We start from the raw sequence: 14,045 nt of genomic DNA on the forward strand, positions 1-14,045 counted from the left end.
CAACGAGCTTACGGTCTAGAGGGGGAGACTGATATTAATAGAAACAAATAATTTATAGAAAGAATTTAGATATGTACCAGCGTGGCTCAGTGGAAAGAGCCCGGGCTTGGGAGTCAGAGGTCGTGGGTTCTAATCCCGGTTCCGCTGCTTGCCGGTTGTGACTTTGGGCAAGTCCCTTAACTTCTCTGTGCCTCGGATACCTCATCTGTAAAATGAAGATTAAAACAGTGAGCCCCACGTGGGACAGTCTGATCACCTTTTGTCCCCCAGGGCTTAGAACAGTACTTCGCGCGTAGTAAACGCTTAATAAATACCACCATTTATTATTATGTACACAAGAGCTCAGGGGTTGAGGGAAATCGCAGAGATCAGGTTTTTCTGCTGTTTTTCGAAGCGTTGTTAAGAGGGCGGTCCTGACGATTAATTTTCACCATCACTCCGTTCTGTTGGAAACACTGGTTTCCATCACCACGAGCCCGTCTAGATGACGATCATCGAAACAGTCGCCAAGGATCCCTGCCCCGGACCCTTTCCGTTAGGCAACGCTGCCGTCTACTCAGCAAACTCAGTAGGGAAAGCAGCCTGGCCTAGTGGAAAGAGCCGGGGTTTGGAAATCAGGGGACCCGCTTTCTAATCCCAGCTCTGTCACTTGTCTCATGTGACCTCGGGCAAGTCACGTCACTTGTTCGGGCCTCGGATACCTCATCTGTAAAATGGGGATTAAAGCTGTGAGCCCCGTGTGGGTCATGGACTGTGCCCAACCTGATTATCTTCTATCCACCTTGGCACACAGTAAGCCCTTCGGTGCCATTTTTTTAAAAAAAAACCCCACCACCATTGATTGGCATAATGAAAGTGAACTAATTCCACCCATATATCTCTAACAAGAATTGGTGCAGTTCAGCGTCACCTTGAAAAGTCCTGTCTGTGCAGCTCTGTAAACCTTTCTGATTCTCACGGGGAAACCTGGTTGTTTGGCAGAAGTTGAAAAGTAGGTAGGGGTGAGGCCATTCCATCACATCTTGCATTCCAGTGGCTTCGTTAATTTTACAAAGCGCTCTGCTAGATTTCATCTGTGAACGGCGAAGTGGAATCATAAATAATGAAAGCCTCCTGTTATGGAGTAGAATAAAGGAACGCGGTAGACTTTGGAGAGAGCTACCTGGGCTATCGGACGCAGTCCTCCACTGTGGCGCGCTCGTCGACCCCAACTTAATCGCTCCTCTGCCGCCTTGGATTATTTGCGGTATTTCTAGATGTAAATCAGATCTGCGAGGTCGGAGGGCTCTTGTTTTGAAACCGGTCTCGAGCGTCGGCTATCCTCCAGTTGGTTTCATGGAATAATTTGCAGTCTCCTGTGGGCCCGGGGAACAAAATAATAAGCCCGAAGTGGGACCGGTCGACTGAGTGATACCGTGCGTCGTACCGCTTTGGCAGGAAATCTTTCTACCAAATTGTAAACTCCTTGAGAACGGGGATCCTTTATAATTCTGTTGTTCCCTCCCAAGCGCTTAGTACGATGCTCTGCACTTAACTTAGTTGAAATGCTTCGATTGGCTGGTTCAGATGGCGCAGTTCTGAAGTTGAAGAAATAAGAGCTGAAGCAGAAATAGCTGCCTAATGCTAACAGTCCCTCTCTTGAGCTGTTGAGGGAGGAATTTCGGAAAACTATCCTCCCGTTCATTCTACCCGCAGAACGTGCCCTTTTTTTCCTTTTTTTTTTTTTTCCCGTCTCTCCTTCGGTACCGAAATGCAGGACGGGAGTTGGTGAAATTGACTCGTTTTCCCGGAGCCAACGTAGCAAGTCAAAAAGTCATTTTATCTGCTAAGCGGTAAACGGCCTCCCGGACCTACTCTGTGCAGAACACCGGACTGGGCAGTTGGGAGGGGGCAAGGGAGGTAAAGGATGCTATCCCCGCCCTCAAGGGGCTTACAGTCTCGCAGGATACGTTGCAAAGAGTCAGTCTTTCGCCGTATGCCGTCCTCCTCAAGGGCCTCTCCGAGCTCCCTTGTTAGTATTTTAAGGGTCCTTAAGGAATCTCATGTTTTCCAACGCTCTTCCAAGCCACTTTTATTTTAGAGAATTTTTGCCGTCTGGGGTACGTGGGCATCGGTCCCGGGACGAACAATAGCGTTCCAGTTGTGAACCTGCCGACTTGTGAGTGGGCGTTTCGTGGGGGCGTCCTAAGAATACTGTCGACTCCGCTTCCTGGGGGCAACTCAGAAGGGCAGGCCAAATTGCGCGAGCAGAGGGTGTGACGGGTGTTGGTGGGTCTTCCCTGAGGCCCCGAAGTTCTGAACACGACCTGTCACGATAATCCCGATGATCTGTCACGATCCCGGGCACCATCTTGTCTCAGCGGCGATTGGAGGCAGTCGGCCGTTCAGTCACCTCCGCCCTCCCTTCTGACCCGTGATGGGAAGGTTGAATTCTCCCCAGTGCTCGGGACACGGTGAGCCCTGACTCACCGTTCTTATCGATGGACCGGAATCAGCCGTACCATAAGATCCCATTTGGAGATTTTTTTCCTAGGATACACGGCGGGGAGTGCGGTCTTGGGAGATGGCGGCAGAGCCTAGTGGCTAGAGCGTGGACCCGGGAGTCCAGAGGACCTAGGTTCACTTGTCTGATGCTGGTCCTTGAGTAAGTCGCTTGATTTCTCTGGTCCTCAGTTACCTCGCCTGTAAAATGAGGATTCAGACCGTGAGCCGTTTGGTGGACAGGGAAGGTGTCCAAGTCTAATACCTTGTGTCTACCCCAGCGCTCAGGACGGTGCCCGGCACATAATAAGCTCTTGACACATGCCGTTTATTGTTATTACTACTATTATTAAATGGGCTTCTTCACGCCGGCCTTTCTTTCTCTCAGATCACCGAGCTGTGCGGTGCCAAACACGTGGGCTATTTCGGGCCGACCCAGTTTTACGTCGCGCTGAAGTTGATCGCGGCGGCTCAGTCCGGCCTCCCCGTACGAATCGAGAGCATCAAGCGCGGTAAGTAGCTCATCTGCGGGAGGCTCGCTCTCCAGAGGCGGCTCCGCCTCGTCTGACGGGGAACGAATCCTCAGCCGTCGTCCGTTCTCCTGGGGGGGGCCCGGGAGCGGATCCCCAAGGAAAACGGGCGTGGCTGGAGACCGTTCTGCTCTCTGGTTCGCGGCTACCCGTCTCCACACGGGCGGATACCTCATAATAAGAGAGAGATTTGAGTACTTTCATTCCATGCGTCTTATGACTAATGATGGTATCTGTTAATAATAATTATGGCACTTGTTAGGTACTTCCTAGGTGCCCTACGCAGTTCTGAGCGCTGGGGTACTTACGGGTTAATCAGTTTCAACACAACCCCTGTCCCACACTACGTTCATTCAGTAGTATCGAGCGCTTACTATGTGCAGAGCACTGCACTAAGCGCTTGGAATGGACAGTTCGGCAACAGATAGAGACGATCCCTGCCCAGTGACGGGCTCACGGTCTAATCGGGGGAGGCAGACGGGCAAAGACAAGACAACATAATCACGATAAATCGAATCAAGCACTGTGCGTCAAGCACCGTTCTAAGCGCCGGTGTAGATGCAAGCTAATCAGGTTGGACACGGTCCACCTCAGAGAAGCAGCGTGGCTCAGCGGGAAGAGCCCGGGCTTTGGGAGTCGGAGGTCGTGGGTTCTAGTCCCGGCCCCGCCGCCTGTCAGCTGTGAGACTTTGGGCAAGTCACGCCGCTTCTCTGAGCCTCAGTTCAGCGGGGCTCAGGGGAAAGAGCGCGGGCTTGGGAGTCAGAGGTCACGGGTTCTAATCCCGGATCTGCCACTGGTCAGCTGCGTGACCTCGGGCAGGTCACTTACCTTCTCTGTGCCTCCGTTACCTCATCTGTCAGATAGGGATTAAAAAACCGTGAGCCCCCCGGGGGACAGCCTGATCACCTTGTATCCCCCAGTGCTTAGAACGGTGCTTTGCACATAGTAAGCACTTAACGAATACCACGATTTAAAATAGGGATGGAGATGAGCCCTCCGTGGGACAACCTGATCACTTTGTATCCTCCCCAGCGCTTAGAACAGTGCCTGGCACATAGCGCTTAACAGATGCCAACGTAATTATCCCACATGGGGCTCACATTCTTCATCCCCATTTTACAGACGGGGGAACTGAGACCCAGACAAGGGAAGCGACTGGCCCGAGGTCACACAGCAGACGAGGGCCGGAGGGGGGATTAGAACCCCGGTCCTTCTGACTCCCAGGCCCGGGCTCTGTCCTCGAGTAGGCCGTGCTGCTTCCCTGGCCAGGCTGTTAGATCTGTTCAGAGGGGTTTACTACTTGCGGGCAGAGAGCGTTGAACTTGTTGGGTCGTCTTCTCCCCGAGCACTGAGTACAAGCACCGCATCCAGGGGACGGTCAGCGAATACGCCCCCCCTTTCAACTTACCGGTTTTCGAGGGCCGCAGGGATGGAGGCTTTGGGGGTGGGCCTGTTTGCCCTCTTGCTCACTGGGGTGGAGGGGGGAGTGTCTCAGGTCGGTGCCGGGCTTCGCCTAGGTTTGCTGGGAAGGTGGCAAGCGTCGCTGAACTCCAAGAACTGGGAGACTCAGCCCCTTAACGTTTCCCCCCCCCCCCCCCCAAACCCGTGTGAGTCACAACTTAGAAATATCCTCAACAGGCCGGGAGTGGTCACGAGCGTGTGTCCTTGTGAGGGGAAAAGGATTTGGGGGATGAAATGGGCTGCTGTAATCAGTAGAGTGTTCTGCACACGGAAGCTCAGTCGATACCATCGATGACCTCAGTGAAACCTTATCAATTGGGACCTTCCCTGGATCTCCGTAAAGAAGCCTAAACCGGGAACCCCTCGTGGAGCCGGGGCTGCGTCTGGTCGGATTGTCTTGTAGCTACCCCAGTGCTTAGCGCAGAGCACTTCACAGATAGTACTGTCACCCTAAACTGTGCTACTTCAACTGTGAGCCTCAAGTGGGACAGCCTGGTGACCCTGTATCGCGCCCAGCGCTTAGAACAGTGCTCGGCACACGGTAAGCGCTTAACAGATACCAACATTATCATTACTTGTTTGGGACATTTTAACCTGGCCTTTGTTTAAACTCTCCCTCTCTAACTCCTGTTCCCCACAGAGCTACGTTTCGGGGGGTGGCAGGGGGAGGGTACCGGAGAATCAGATTTTGTCGACTTTCAGTTGCAAAGTTAGCGTGTCGGTCCATCTGTGGGCACGTACAGTGGAGAGGGTTCTAGCACCGAAGATTCCCGCTCTCGCCACGAAGCCATTCTTTCTGCCTTTACCAGTCTGTAAAGTGGCAGTGAGATGAACTTGAGACGACCCTATGGGATGAGAAACTCTGCAAATCAAAAGGCCTTGCAGGGAGGAAAAAAAAAAACCACCGCAAAACCCTCCAAGAACCAAAAAGAAAAAACCCCAATATTGACTCCGCTCCATAGGAACTCATTTTCTCGGGCTGCCCGTCAGAAAACTGGGGAGGAATTAAAGGGCGTGGGGGGGTCTTGGGGCTTCTGTGGGCAGCCTTGCTCCTTCTCTGCCATTTCAGAAGAGCTGGGGCCGCCAGCGTTGGGAGAGTTAGAGGTAGGTCTTGTGGAAAAAGCCAGCAGTTGTCCCCTCGGGGCGTGACCGGTGCCAAATAAGTCACCCCTTCGACTCATAGTATGCTGGATGCTGACAGGGGTTGTGTGAATCGTAAAGGTGCCGAGTCCCCCGGACCTGGGAGAAGGCTGCAGTAGATACGGGGCCCGGCCTGGGCGCGTCGAGATGTGCTGATGGGCCGCAAAGATGAGAAATCACCATCTCCGTTAATCAGTGGTATTTATTGAGCACATACTCTGTGCAGAGCACTGAACTAGACGCTGGGGACAGTACGGTATCGCAGAGTCGCTAGGCACTTTCCCTCCCCTCGAGGAGCTTTCAGTATAGAGTTGCCTCGTCGGTGATTTATGCCACAGCTGCTTTGCTTCCGGCACCGAAGGAGGTGCTGAATTCGAGAGAGAATATAGAATCCGGTCCTTGACTCCAGGCCAACTTGTAAGGGGGAAGACCTAAAGAATGATTTCACAAGCAGTCAATCCTAAGATTAATTTTAGTGGGATGATGAGGGTTTTTGTTTCTGGTTTGTTTTTTTGCGAGTTTTTTTTCTTTCTTTTTTAAAGCCCCGACCTCTCTGTAAAGGGGGTACTGAGCTTCAGGGTGAGGTTTCTCCAATAACTTTCCGTTAGAGGGGTCATGTGGGAAGGACGAAAAAGAGTGCTTAGCTTTGGATGGTTTTCTGAAACGGTGCTTGCTTGGGGCGAAAATGGCTTGTGGTTTTTATTCCATTGGACGTGTGCGTATGGCTCAATCGCTTAGAGATGCGAGATGGAGCTTTCTTTATATAAAGAATTGGCATTTTCCATAAATATAACATTTCCCGGCAAAACCGCTATATCTGATCTCAGGGTTTAGACTCGTCAAGACGTAACGGTGCAGTGCAGACTGTAATTTCAGAATATCTTTCAACAAGAAAGCCAAGCTTCCCAACCCTTTATGCCCTCAGTGAACCAACCAGCTAAGAAGCGTGTGCGTTTGTGGCGGGGGAGGTCGGGGGCAGCTAGAGTGGCCACACCTAGTCCAGACATCCTTTGGCCAACGCCTCCCACTTAGATTTATTTATGAAAATACTATTGAAAATGATCAAAAATAGAAACCAGTGTATATCTGCCTTGGGAAGTGACTAGTATCCCCTTACTTTTTTTATCCCTCTCCTTTTCCCGTCCCATCCCTGGTGATTATTCATTCATTCAGTCGTATATATTGAGTGCTTACTGTGTGCAGAGCACTCGACTAAGCGTGTAAGGTCACTGTTGGCAGGATTACATCTCGTGCTTCGGTTACCCTTTCCCAAAAGCATAATACAGCGGGTCCTCAATTGATAGCCTCCCCCTAACTCCACCACCCCTGGAGAGGGCTGCTGAGAGAGAGCATCTTGGTGTATTCTACTTTCCAAGTGCTTCGTACAGCGCTCAGTATGTACGATGGAATGAATCCCGGTGCGGAAACTGAGCCCTTTTACCTGCAGCCTCTCTGACCGTCCGTCAACAGGACTTAGCGAGCGCTTAACTATGCTCGCAGCACCGAACCGAGAGCTTAGAAGAGTGCCGTTCAACAGACTTAGCAGATACGTTCCCCGATCGTGAGACAGTCTGGAGGGGAAGATGGACGTTATTATAAATAGTTTATAATTTAAAGAGATGCCGAAACCAGAGACTATGGATTTTAAATTGTTCATCCATTTCAAAAGAGCTGGACTGGAAACGCTGAAAAGTTGCCCCAGGATTTCTCTCCATCCAAACCTGGGAAGGAGAGGAGGGCAGCCGCAAAGGACGCAGCAGGGAGAAGCGGCAAGGCCGAGTGGATAGAGCACAGGCCTGGGAGTCGGAAGGACCTGGGTTCTAATCGCGGCTTCGCCACTTGTCTGCTGTGTGACCTTGGATAAATCACTTCTGGGCTTCACTTACCTCATCCGTGCCATGGGGATGGAGACTAGAAGCCCTATGTAGGACGGGGACGGTCTCCGAACAGGTATCTCGTGTCTACCCCAGGGCTTCGCACGGTGCCTGGCACGTAGTAAGCCCTTAGGAAATACCATTATTTTATTATTATTATTACTAGGCAGTTTGGGTGGCCTCATTTCTTCGGGGCGTAACTTCAGGTGCATTCACCTTGTCTGTGTCCCGTTGAAGAGACGAGAGACTCTTTGGGCGCGTTGAGCCCACATGTCCTTCTGTTGATTGCCACCCCACATCTCGTGAGGTGAAAATGTCCACCGTCTCTGGGCAGAGCAACTAAGGATGAATTTGATGGGGATTTGAGAGGAAAACAGCTCTCCGTCCTCTCAGATTGAGAGCTCAGTTCCTTGCTGCGGCTAAGATGTTCTCTGGCTCAGGATAGCATTAATCATCGGCAATGCATTTTTGGAAGGGAGATTAAAGAGGAATGAAGGCTCATTGATTTCTCTTGCACTTAACAACGGCTGCCATACGAATGGTTACAGGTGATAAGTAGCAGAAGACTCATTTTAGATTTCTTTTGGCCGGGTGATCGTGTTACGATGACTTATTTTCTCGTTCGAGCTTTTGCGGGGAACCGGACGTTGGCCAGAGCAGCGTAAGCTGTATCAGAATTGCCATGTGTTTCTGAAAGATGTGTGGTTTTAGCCAACGGTACTGTTCCGTTGAACAAAAAAAATGGCAGCGATGGCTGTCGATTTTGACAAGGGACTAGATGAGGTCTGGGCCAACTTGTGCAGCTCAGAATTGTTTTCTCCTTTTCTGTGGAGAGGCGACGGGACGGTCAGCCTGAAAATTCCCCACAGACGGGACTATTTGGCCACGGTGACTCCGGCTCACGCGTTTTAACATTTGAGGTGATGTTGTCCCCAATCGCGGTGTCGGATTAGGAAATGTTAGATTATAAACTCCCTGAGTGCCTAGCACTCAATCCTTCAATTATTCAATGGTATTTATTGAGCGCTTCCTGTTTGCCGAGCACTGTACTAAGCGCTTACGATCAATGGCATTGATTCAAGCGGGAAGGTAATCTTAAACCCCACTTGATTCTACAGAGAAATGAATCATTTTCAGTTAGAGAATAATTTAAGAGGATTTTTCCATTGCTCTTGTTACTTTGAGGTTCCTCCTTTTCTTTCCAGTCACAAGACTATTTTCAGAGCTTTTGGGTTTGCCCCATATGATCGGTGCCGTAATCATAGTATTCCTTCAGATAATGGAAATCTTGTCTTGCCGCCCATCTCTGATTGTGTTCACGTAGAGCTGCCTCTTCCTCGCTTTGTGGGCCTGAAGAATGACAGTGAAATGAGATACGGAAATCCCGCGGAATTACACGGAGCTAAATTTCAGGTTCCCTATGCAGCCATGGAAAAGAATACCTTTAAAAGAACGGATGACGGGGAGAAACAGGTAAAAACAGAGCTGCTTTTCGGCACACTCTGTCCTTACTCTATAAAAAGCTAATCCGCTTGAATAGTTATCGTAAAATAATTTCTAGTATCATACGAGGGCACAGAATTCATTCTTCCCTTAATCCACGTTGACAGATGGGCTTTCCGTACGAATGTGAAAACATTATTGAGGAGGGGAGCGGGTGTTATCGTAGTGGAAAGGGTATGGGACTGGGAGTCGGGGACCTGGAATCGAATCCCAGCTTTGCCACTGACCTGCCGAACGTCTTTGGGCAAGTGACAACCTCTCTGACCCGCAGTTGCATCATCTGTAAAATGACGACACACGTCCGCTGTCCTGATTCCTTCACCTGGGAGTCCGGAGTGAGCGTAGCGCACGGGAAGTGCCTTTAATAATGATACTTACGGACTTTCTATATGACAGGCACTGGGGTAGATATAAAATACTGAAACTGGAGACAGTCCCTGTCCCACAGGAGCTAACTCTTCCAGTGTAAGAGATGTGGACAGCAGACATCTCGTCTCATAGCCCATTAGAGGTCTGTGGTTTATCTGGGATGAAAATGATTTAGCACACAGTAAGTGCGTGTCCAGACCGTAGTTATTGTAATGACCATTACCCAGGCCCCGACCCTTCTGACATCTGATTCCTCACCTGCAAGAAACATGCATTGCCTAAGGTGAAATACAGCAGTCCAGCTGGAGATCTTTGATTCAAGTCCTTGGGATACTTTTTTTTATTGTATTTAACCGCTTAATCTATGCTAGGCACTGTACTGATAGTAATAATTACTAATAATTACGGTATCTGTCAAGCGCTCACTCTGTGCCAGGCACCGTTCTAAGCTCTGGGGTAGATACAAGATGATCGGATTGGACACAGTCCCTGTCCCACGTGGGGCTCACGGTCTCAATCCCCATTTTACAGATGAGGGTACCGAGGCGCAGGAAAGTGAAGTGACTTGCCCAGGGTCACACAGCAGACAAGCAGTAGAGTTGGGATTAGAACCCATGACCCGCCGACTCCCAAACCTTTGGTCTGTCGGCTCCGCCGTACTAAGCGCTGGGAGAGACATCAAGGAACCAGATTGGACAGAGTCCATGTCCCAAATGGGGCAAGTCACTTCACTTCTCTGTGCCTCAGTTCTCTCATCTGTAAAATGGGGTCCGAGACCGTGAGCCCCAAGTCGGACAGGGACTGTGTCCAACCCGATTTACTGTATCCCCGCTAGCGCTTAGTGCAGAGCCCGGCACACTGTAAGTGCTTAACAGATACCACCATCACTATTATTATTATTATTATTATTCCTCGTTTTACAGACGAGGTAACCGAGGCCCAGAGAAGTGAAGTGACTGCCCGTGGTCACACAGCAGCCAAACGGCGGAGCCGGGGTTAGAACCCAAGTCCTTCCGACTCCCAGGCCCGGGCTGTATCCACTAGGTGCACTCCTTCTCCGAGAGTAAGAATTGGCATTGGATAATCCAAAATAAGTCTCATTACATAAACCAGGTTTTACGTAAGCCATAAGGACACCTAAGAGAGGTGAACGGTTTTTATTGTCCAAGGATTTAATACTTTAAGGATTTTCCCATTTCCCTATTTTTAAAGCTAAAATACCATCCAAATGTGCAAAAGGGGACCTTTAATCAGGAGGGAAAGACTTGGTGGAAACCTTGGAAAGGGAACAAAAATTAGATTTGTTCAGAAGGACGTTGAATTGGGGGTGGTGTAAATGTAGTTTTGCATGCTGAAAGACTATTCATGGTCTAAAGAAAAGGTCTTGAAGTATTTGCAATGGGTTGGTTTTTGATATTTTTGGAGGCTTTGCTTTCTAGAAGGAGATTTCGTGCACATACACACAGACATTTCCCTTTCCTTTTTTTTTTTAATGGTATTTAAGTGCTTACTACGTGCCAGGCACCGTACTGAGGCCTGGAGTAAATGCAAACTGATCAGTTTGGACCCAGTCCCCATCCCCTAAGGGGCTCTCAGTTTTTTAGTTCCCATTTTACAGATGAGGTAACTGAACCCAGAGAAGTCCAGTGACTTGCTCAGGGTCACACAGCAGACGATTGGTGGAGCTGGGATTAGAACACAGGGCCTTCTGATTTCCAGGCCTGTGCTCTATCCACGAGGCCACCCTGCTTTCTAACACTCAGTTTGTATTTGAGCACTTACTGTGTGCAGAGCACTGTACCAAGCACTTCGGAGAGTACAGTACAACTGTAAACACATTCCCCTCGCACAGTGAGTTTGCAGTCTAGATGAGGGGAGGCAGACATCAAGACAAATAAATAAAATTACAGATAAGTACATAACCGCTGTGGGGATGGGAGGGGGGGGATGAGCCGAGGGAGCAAGTCAGGGCGACCTGGAAGGGAGTGGGAGATGAGGAAAGGTGGAACTGAGTCTGGGAAGGCCTCTTGGAGGAGGCGGGCCTTCAATAAGAAGCAGCATGGCGAGTCAGAGGTCACGGGTTTGAATCCGAGCTCTGCCACTCGTCAGCTGTGTGACTGTGGGCAAGTCACTTCACTTCTCTGGGCCTCAGTTCCCTCATCTGGAAAATGGGGATTAAGACTGTGAGCCTCACGTGGGACAACCCGATGACCCTGTATCTACCCCAGGGCTCAGAACAGTGCTCTGCACGTAGTAAGCGCTTAACAAATACCAACATTAATAAGGCTCTGAAGAGGGCCACGTTGCATCTGTAAGGCAGTTTTTCCATGGGCCGAAGTAGCCGTCAGGCCACCTTTCATCTGCTCTGCCAGGTACGTCGTCCCTTGCGGATCCGACAGGAGGCGCTCCCTCGTCTAGTCGCTTCAAAACTAATGCGCTTTGATTCTCTCGAAACCAGGAACCGAAGTCTCCCGTGTCCCCACTGGGCTCCCCTCCTGCCTCTCCCTCGGATTACCAGAGGACCCCCTTGGGTTACGGTTACGGCAGACGGAGAAGTGGCGTGGAACAGCAGCGTGGAGGTCAGGATTTGGGCGTGCTACCCCAGGGGCGGGATGGGAGGGGGACCTTCTCTAGCTGGCAGTCCTTAAACGAAAATGCAGTTGAAAGATGGAGTTAATGGCCGGGTTTAATCACATCTGTCTGGAAACCTACCTCAGTCGTTTAGTTGTAAAGAAAAGTTCAGTATTGCTGCTAGACCGCAAGCGCTTTGAGGGCAGAGGGTGTCCCTCTACTTATTCTGTGGTCCTATTCCCAACTGCTCAATCAGGGGAGGGAAGCAATTAGGGATCTCACTGATGCCAGGGTTAGAGTCCCTCCGGGTTGGAGTGGGAGCTTTTGGGAGCCCCTGGTAGCATGTCGGGGGCGATGGGGGCGGCAGTTTCTCTTCCCAGCAAACGGTAAGGGGCCTCCACAGAACGGGCAGACCAGGCGTCCGGTCTGGGGAGGCCGGACATCTCACTGTGGACTTCCGCAGGCACGCCCATTTCTTACCCGCCGATTCCAGCTGGGTCCCGGTTTCCGGATGGCGGTCGGAGGAACGCATTTCGATCCCGGAATACACGAGGTCTAAAATCTACCCCTGTGCCTGGTTTATCTGCTTAAAGCCCATTTGATCTTTTCACTGGTAATTCAGAGCCCAAATGTAGTTGGGAATCCACGGGTGACTGCAGCGGGGGCCGATGTATAGTTTCTTTCACACGGGGCTAGGGAGCGCGAGAACTGGGGCGTGCCCCAGCGAGTTGGCTCTCTCCTCAGCCCCCGCCAGGAGCTGTTGAGGAGAAGTAGGACGGATATTAATGGCTCAGAAACCTCTGGGACGGGTTTGAGTTGGAGATCAGCAGCCGGTGTCCTGACGGCTTTCTAACATCGTCGAACGTGGTGGAGCGAGGCTGCCTCGCCTGTGTCGTCTCCCCGAAACCGTGAAGTCGCAGCTGGGAGAATGTAACGCTCTCCTTTCCGGAGTCAGTTTCCTCATTGTTTGTGAATGGAGGGGAACTTTACCTGATTCTTTGTCTTCACACTTCCCGAACTCCCAATACTATACCGTGAACAACCAACCGTTGGCTTTTGTAGAAGCAGAAGGAACACAGAGTAATGCATATGAATTGGGTGTGGAGCACTGTACTAAATGCTTTGGAAAGTACAGTATGATGGAGTTCTTAGATATGAACCCTGCCCACAAGTGATGTGATTGGTTACAATCCAGTGGCTTTAAATTAATTTCCTTAAATACCTTGGGTAGCGCAACTGAACAGCTTTAAGGCACGTCCAAATTAGGACGCCACATTTTCTCCTCTTTTGATTTTGTGATATTTTTATTTCGCTTAATATTTTAGGAGAGACAGGTGGGAGGATCCATGGTTTCAAATATACCCATCAGGATATCGCTTAGTGTAAAAAGCGCTGCCCAAAAAAATTCCTACAAAGTTTAAAGAACGCCGATGAGTCTGAGGGAACACGAATGGTTTAGGCTCTTGTCCTCAGTAAAGGATTAAAAAAAATGCTTCTGAGGTGAGAATAGGGACAGCATTTTTGTTCAAAAGGAGACTGTACTGGCAGCGTGGAGTCGTGTAGACGATCAGCAGTGTAACCTAATGGAAAAGGCACGGGACTCGAAATCAGAGAACCTGGATTCTAATACCGGCTCTGCCTCTTGCCTGTCGAGTGACCTCGTTCAAGTCCCTTCTCTGCCTCAGGATTAAATACCCGTTCTCGTTCCCCACTGGACTGGGAGTCCACGTGGGCAAGAGATGGAGTTGGATTTAACTGTATACCCCCCAGTGCTTAGCACGGGGTCATGGGTGACCAAATACGACAGTCATCGTTAATGCCGCGCGTCCTTTCCGTTCCCTTTTTCAGCTCCTTGTGAAGCGAGACAGCCTGGGCTCCCCCAAGACGCACCCCCAGCGGGCCACCAGGGAACCAAGCAAACCCGTCGGCATGCTTCGCTCACCCGGGTAATGATCGCGGTGTCCGCGGCAGGAGGCCGGGAGAGGAACGAAGAAATGCCGTCCCCTCTTGTAACGCCTCGACTGGCTCTCGACTGAGGAGGAGTCGGTCACTCTGGTATTTCTTGAGCGCGTACTCTGCGCTCTGCTGTACTACACGCTTGGGAGGGTACAATACC

The 14,045-nt window shown here is 50.5% G+C and overlaps 1 protein-coding gene across 4 annotated transcripts in view; it reads left to right on the plus strand.

Annotated features, from left to right (window-relative positions):
- Nucleotides 1-14,045, plus strand: part of REPS2 (RALBP1 associated Eps domain containing 2) — a 107,122-nt gene that overhangs the window by 33,646 nt on the left and 59,431 nt on the right. For all 4 annotated transcript variants that reach the window (XM_029080064.1, XM_029080066.1, XM_029080065.2 and 1 more), the window contains 4 exons: nucleotides 2,870-2,993; nucleotides 8,811-8,959; nucleotides 11,817-11,937; nucleotides 13,778-13,875. In XM_029080064.1, the coding sequence (XP_028935897.1) occupies nucleotides 2,870-2,993; nucleotides 8,811-8,959; nucleotides 11,817-11,937; nucleotides 13,778-13,875 (492 nt within the window). The remainder of the gene's footprint in view (nucleotides 1-2,869; nucleotides 2,994-8,810; nucleotides 8,960-11,816; nucleotides 11,938-13,777; nucleotides 13,876-14,045) is intronic.

This window comes from Ornithorhynchus anatinus, chromosome 15 (genome assembly GCF_004115215.2).
Source record: "Ornithorhynchus anatinus isolate Pmale09 chromosome 15, mOrnAna1.pri.v4, whole genome shotgun sequence".
Taxonomy (NCBI): Eukaryota; Metazoa; Chordata; class Mammalia; order Monotremata; family Ornithorhynchidae; genus Ornithorhynchus; species Ornithorhynchus anatinus.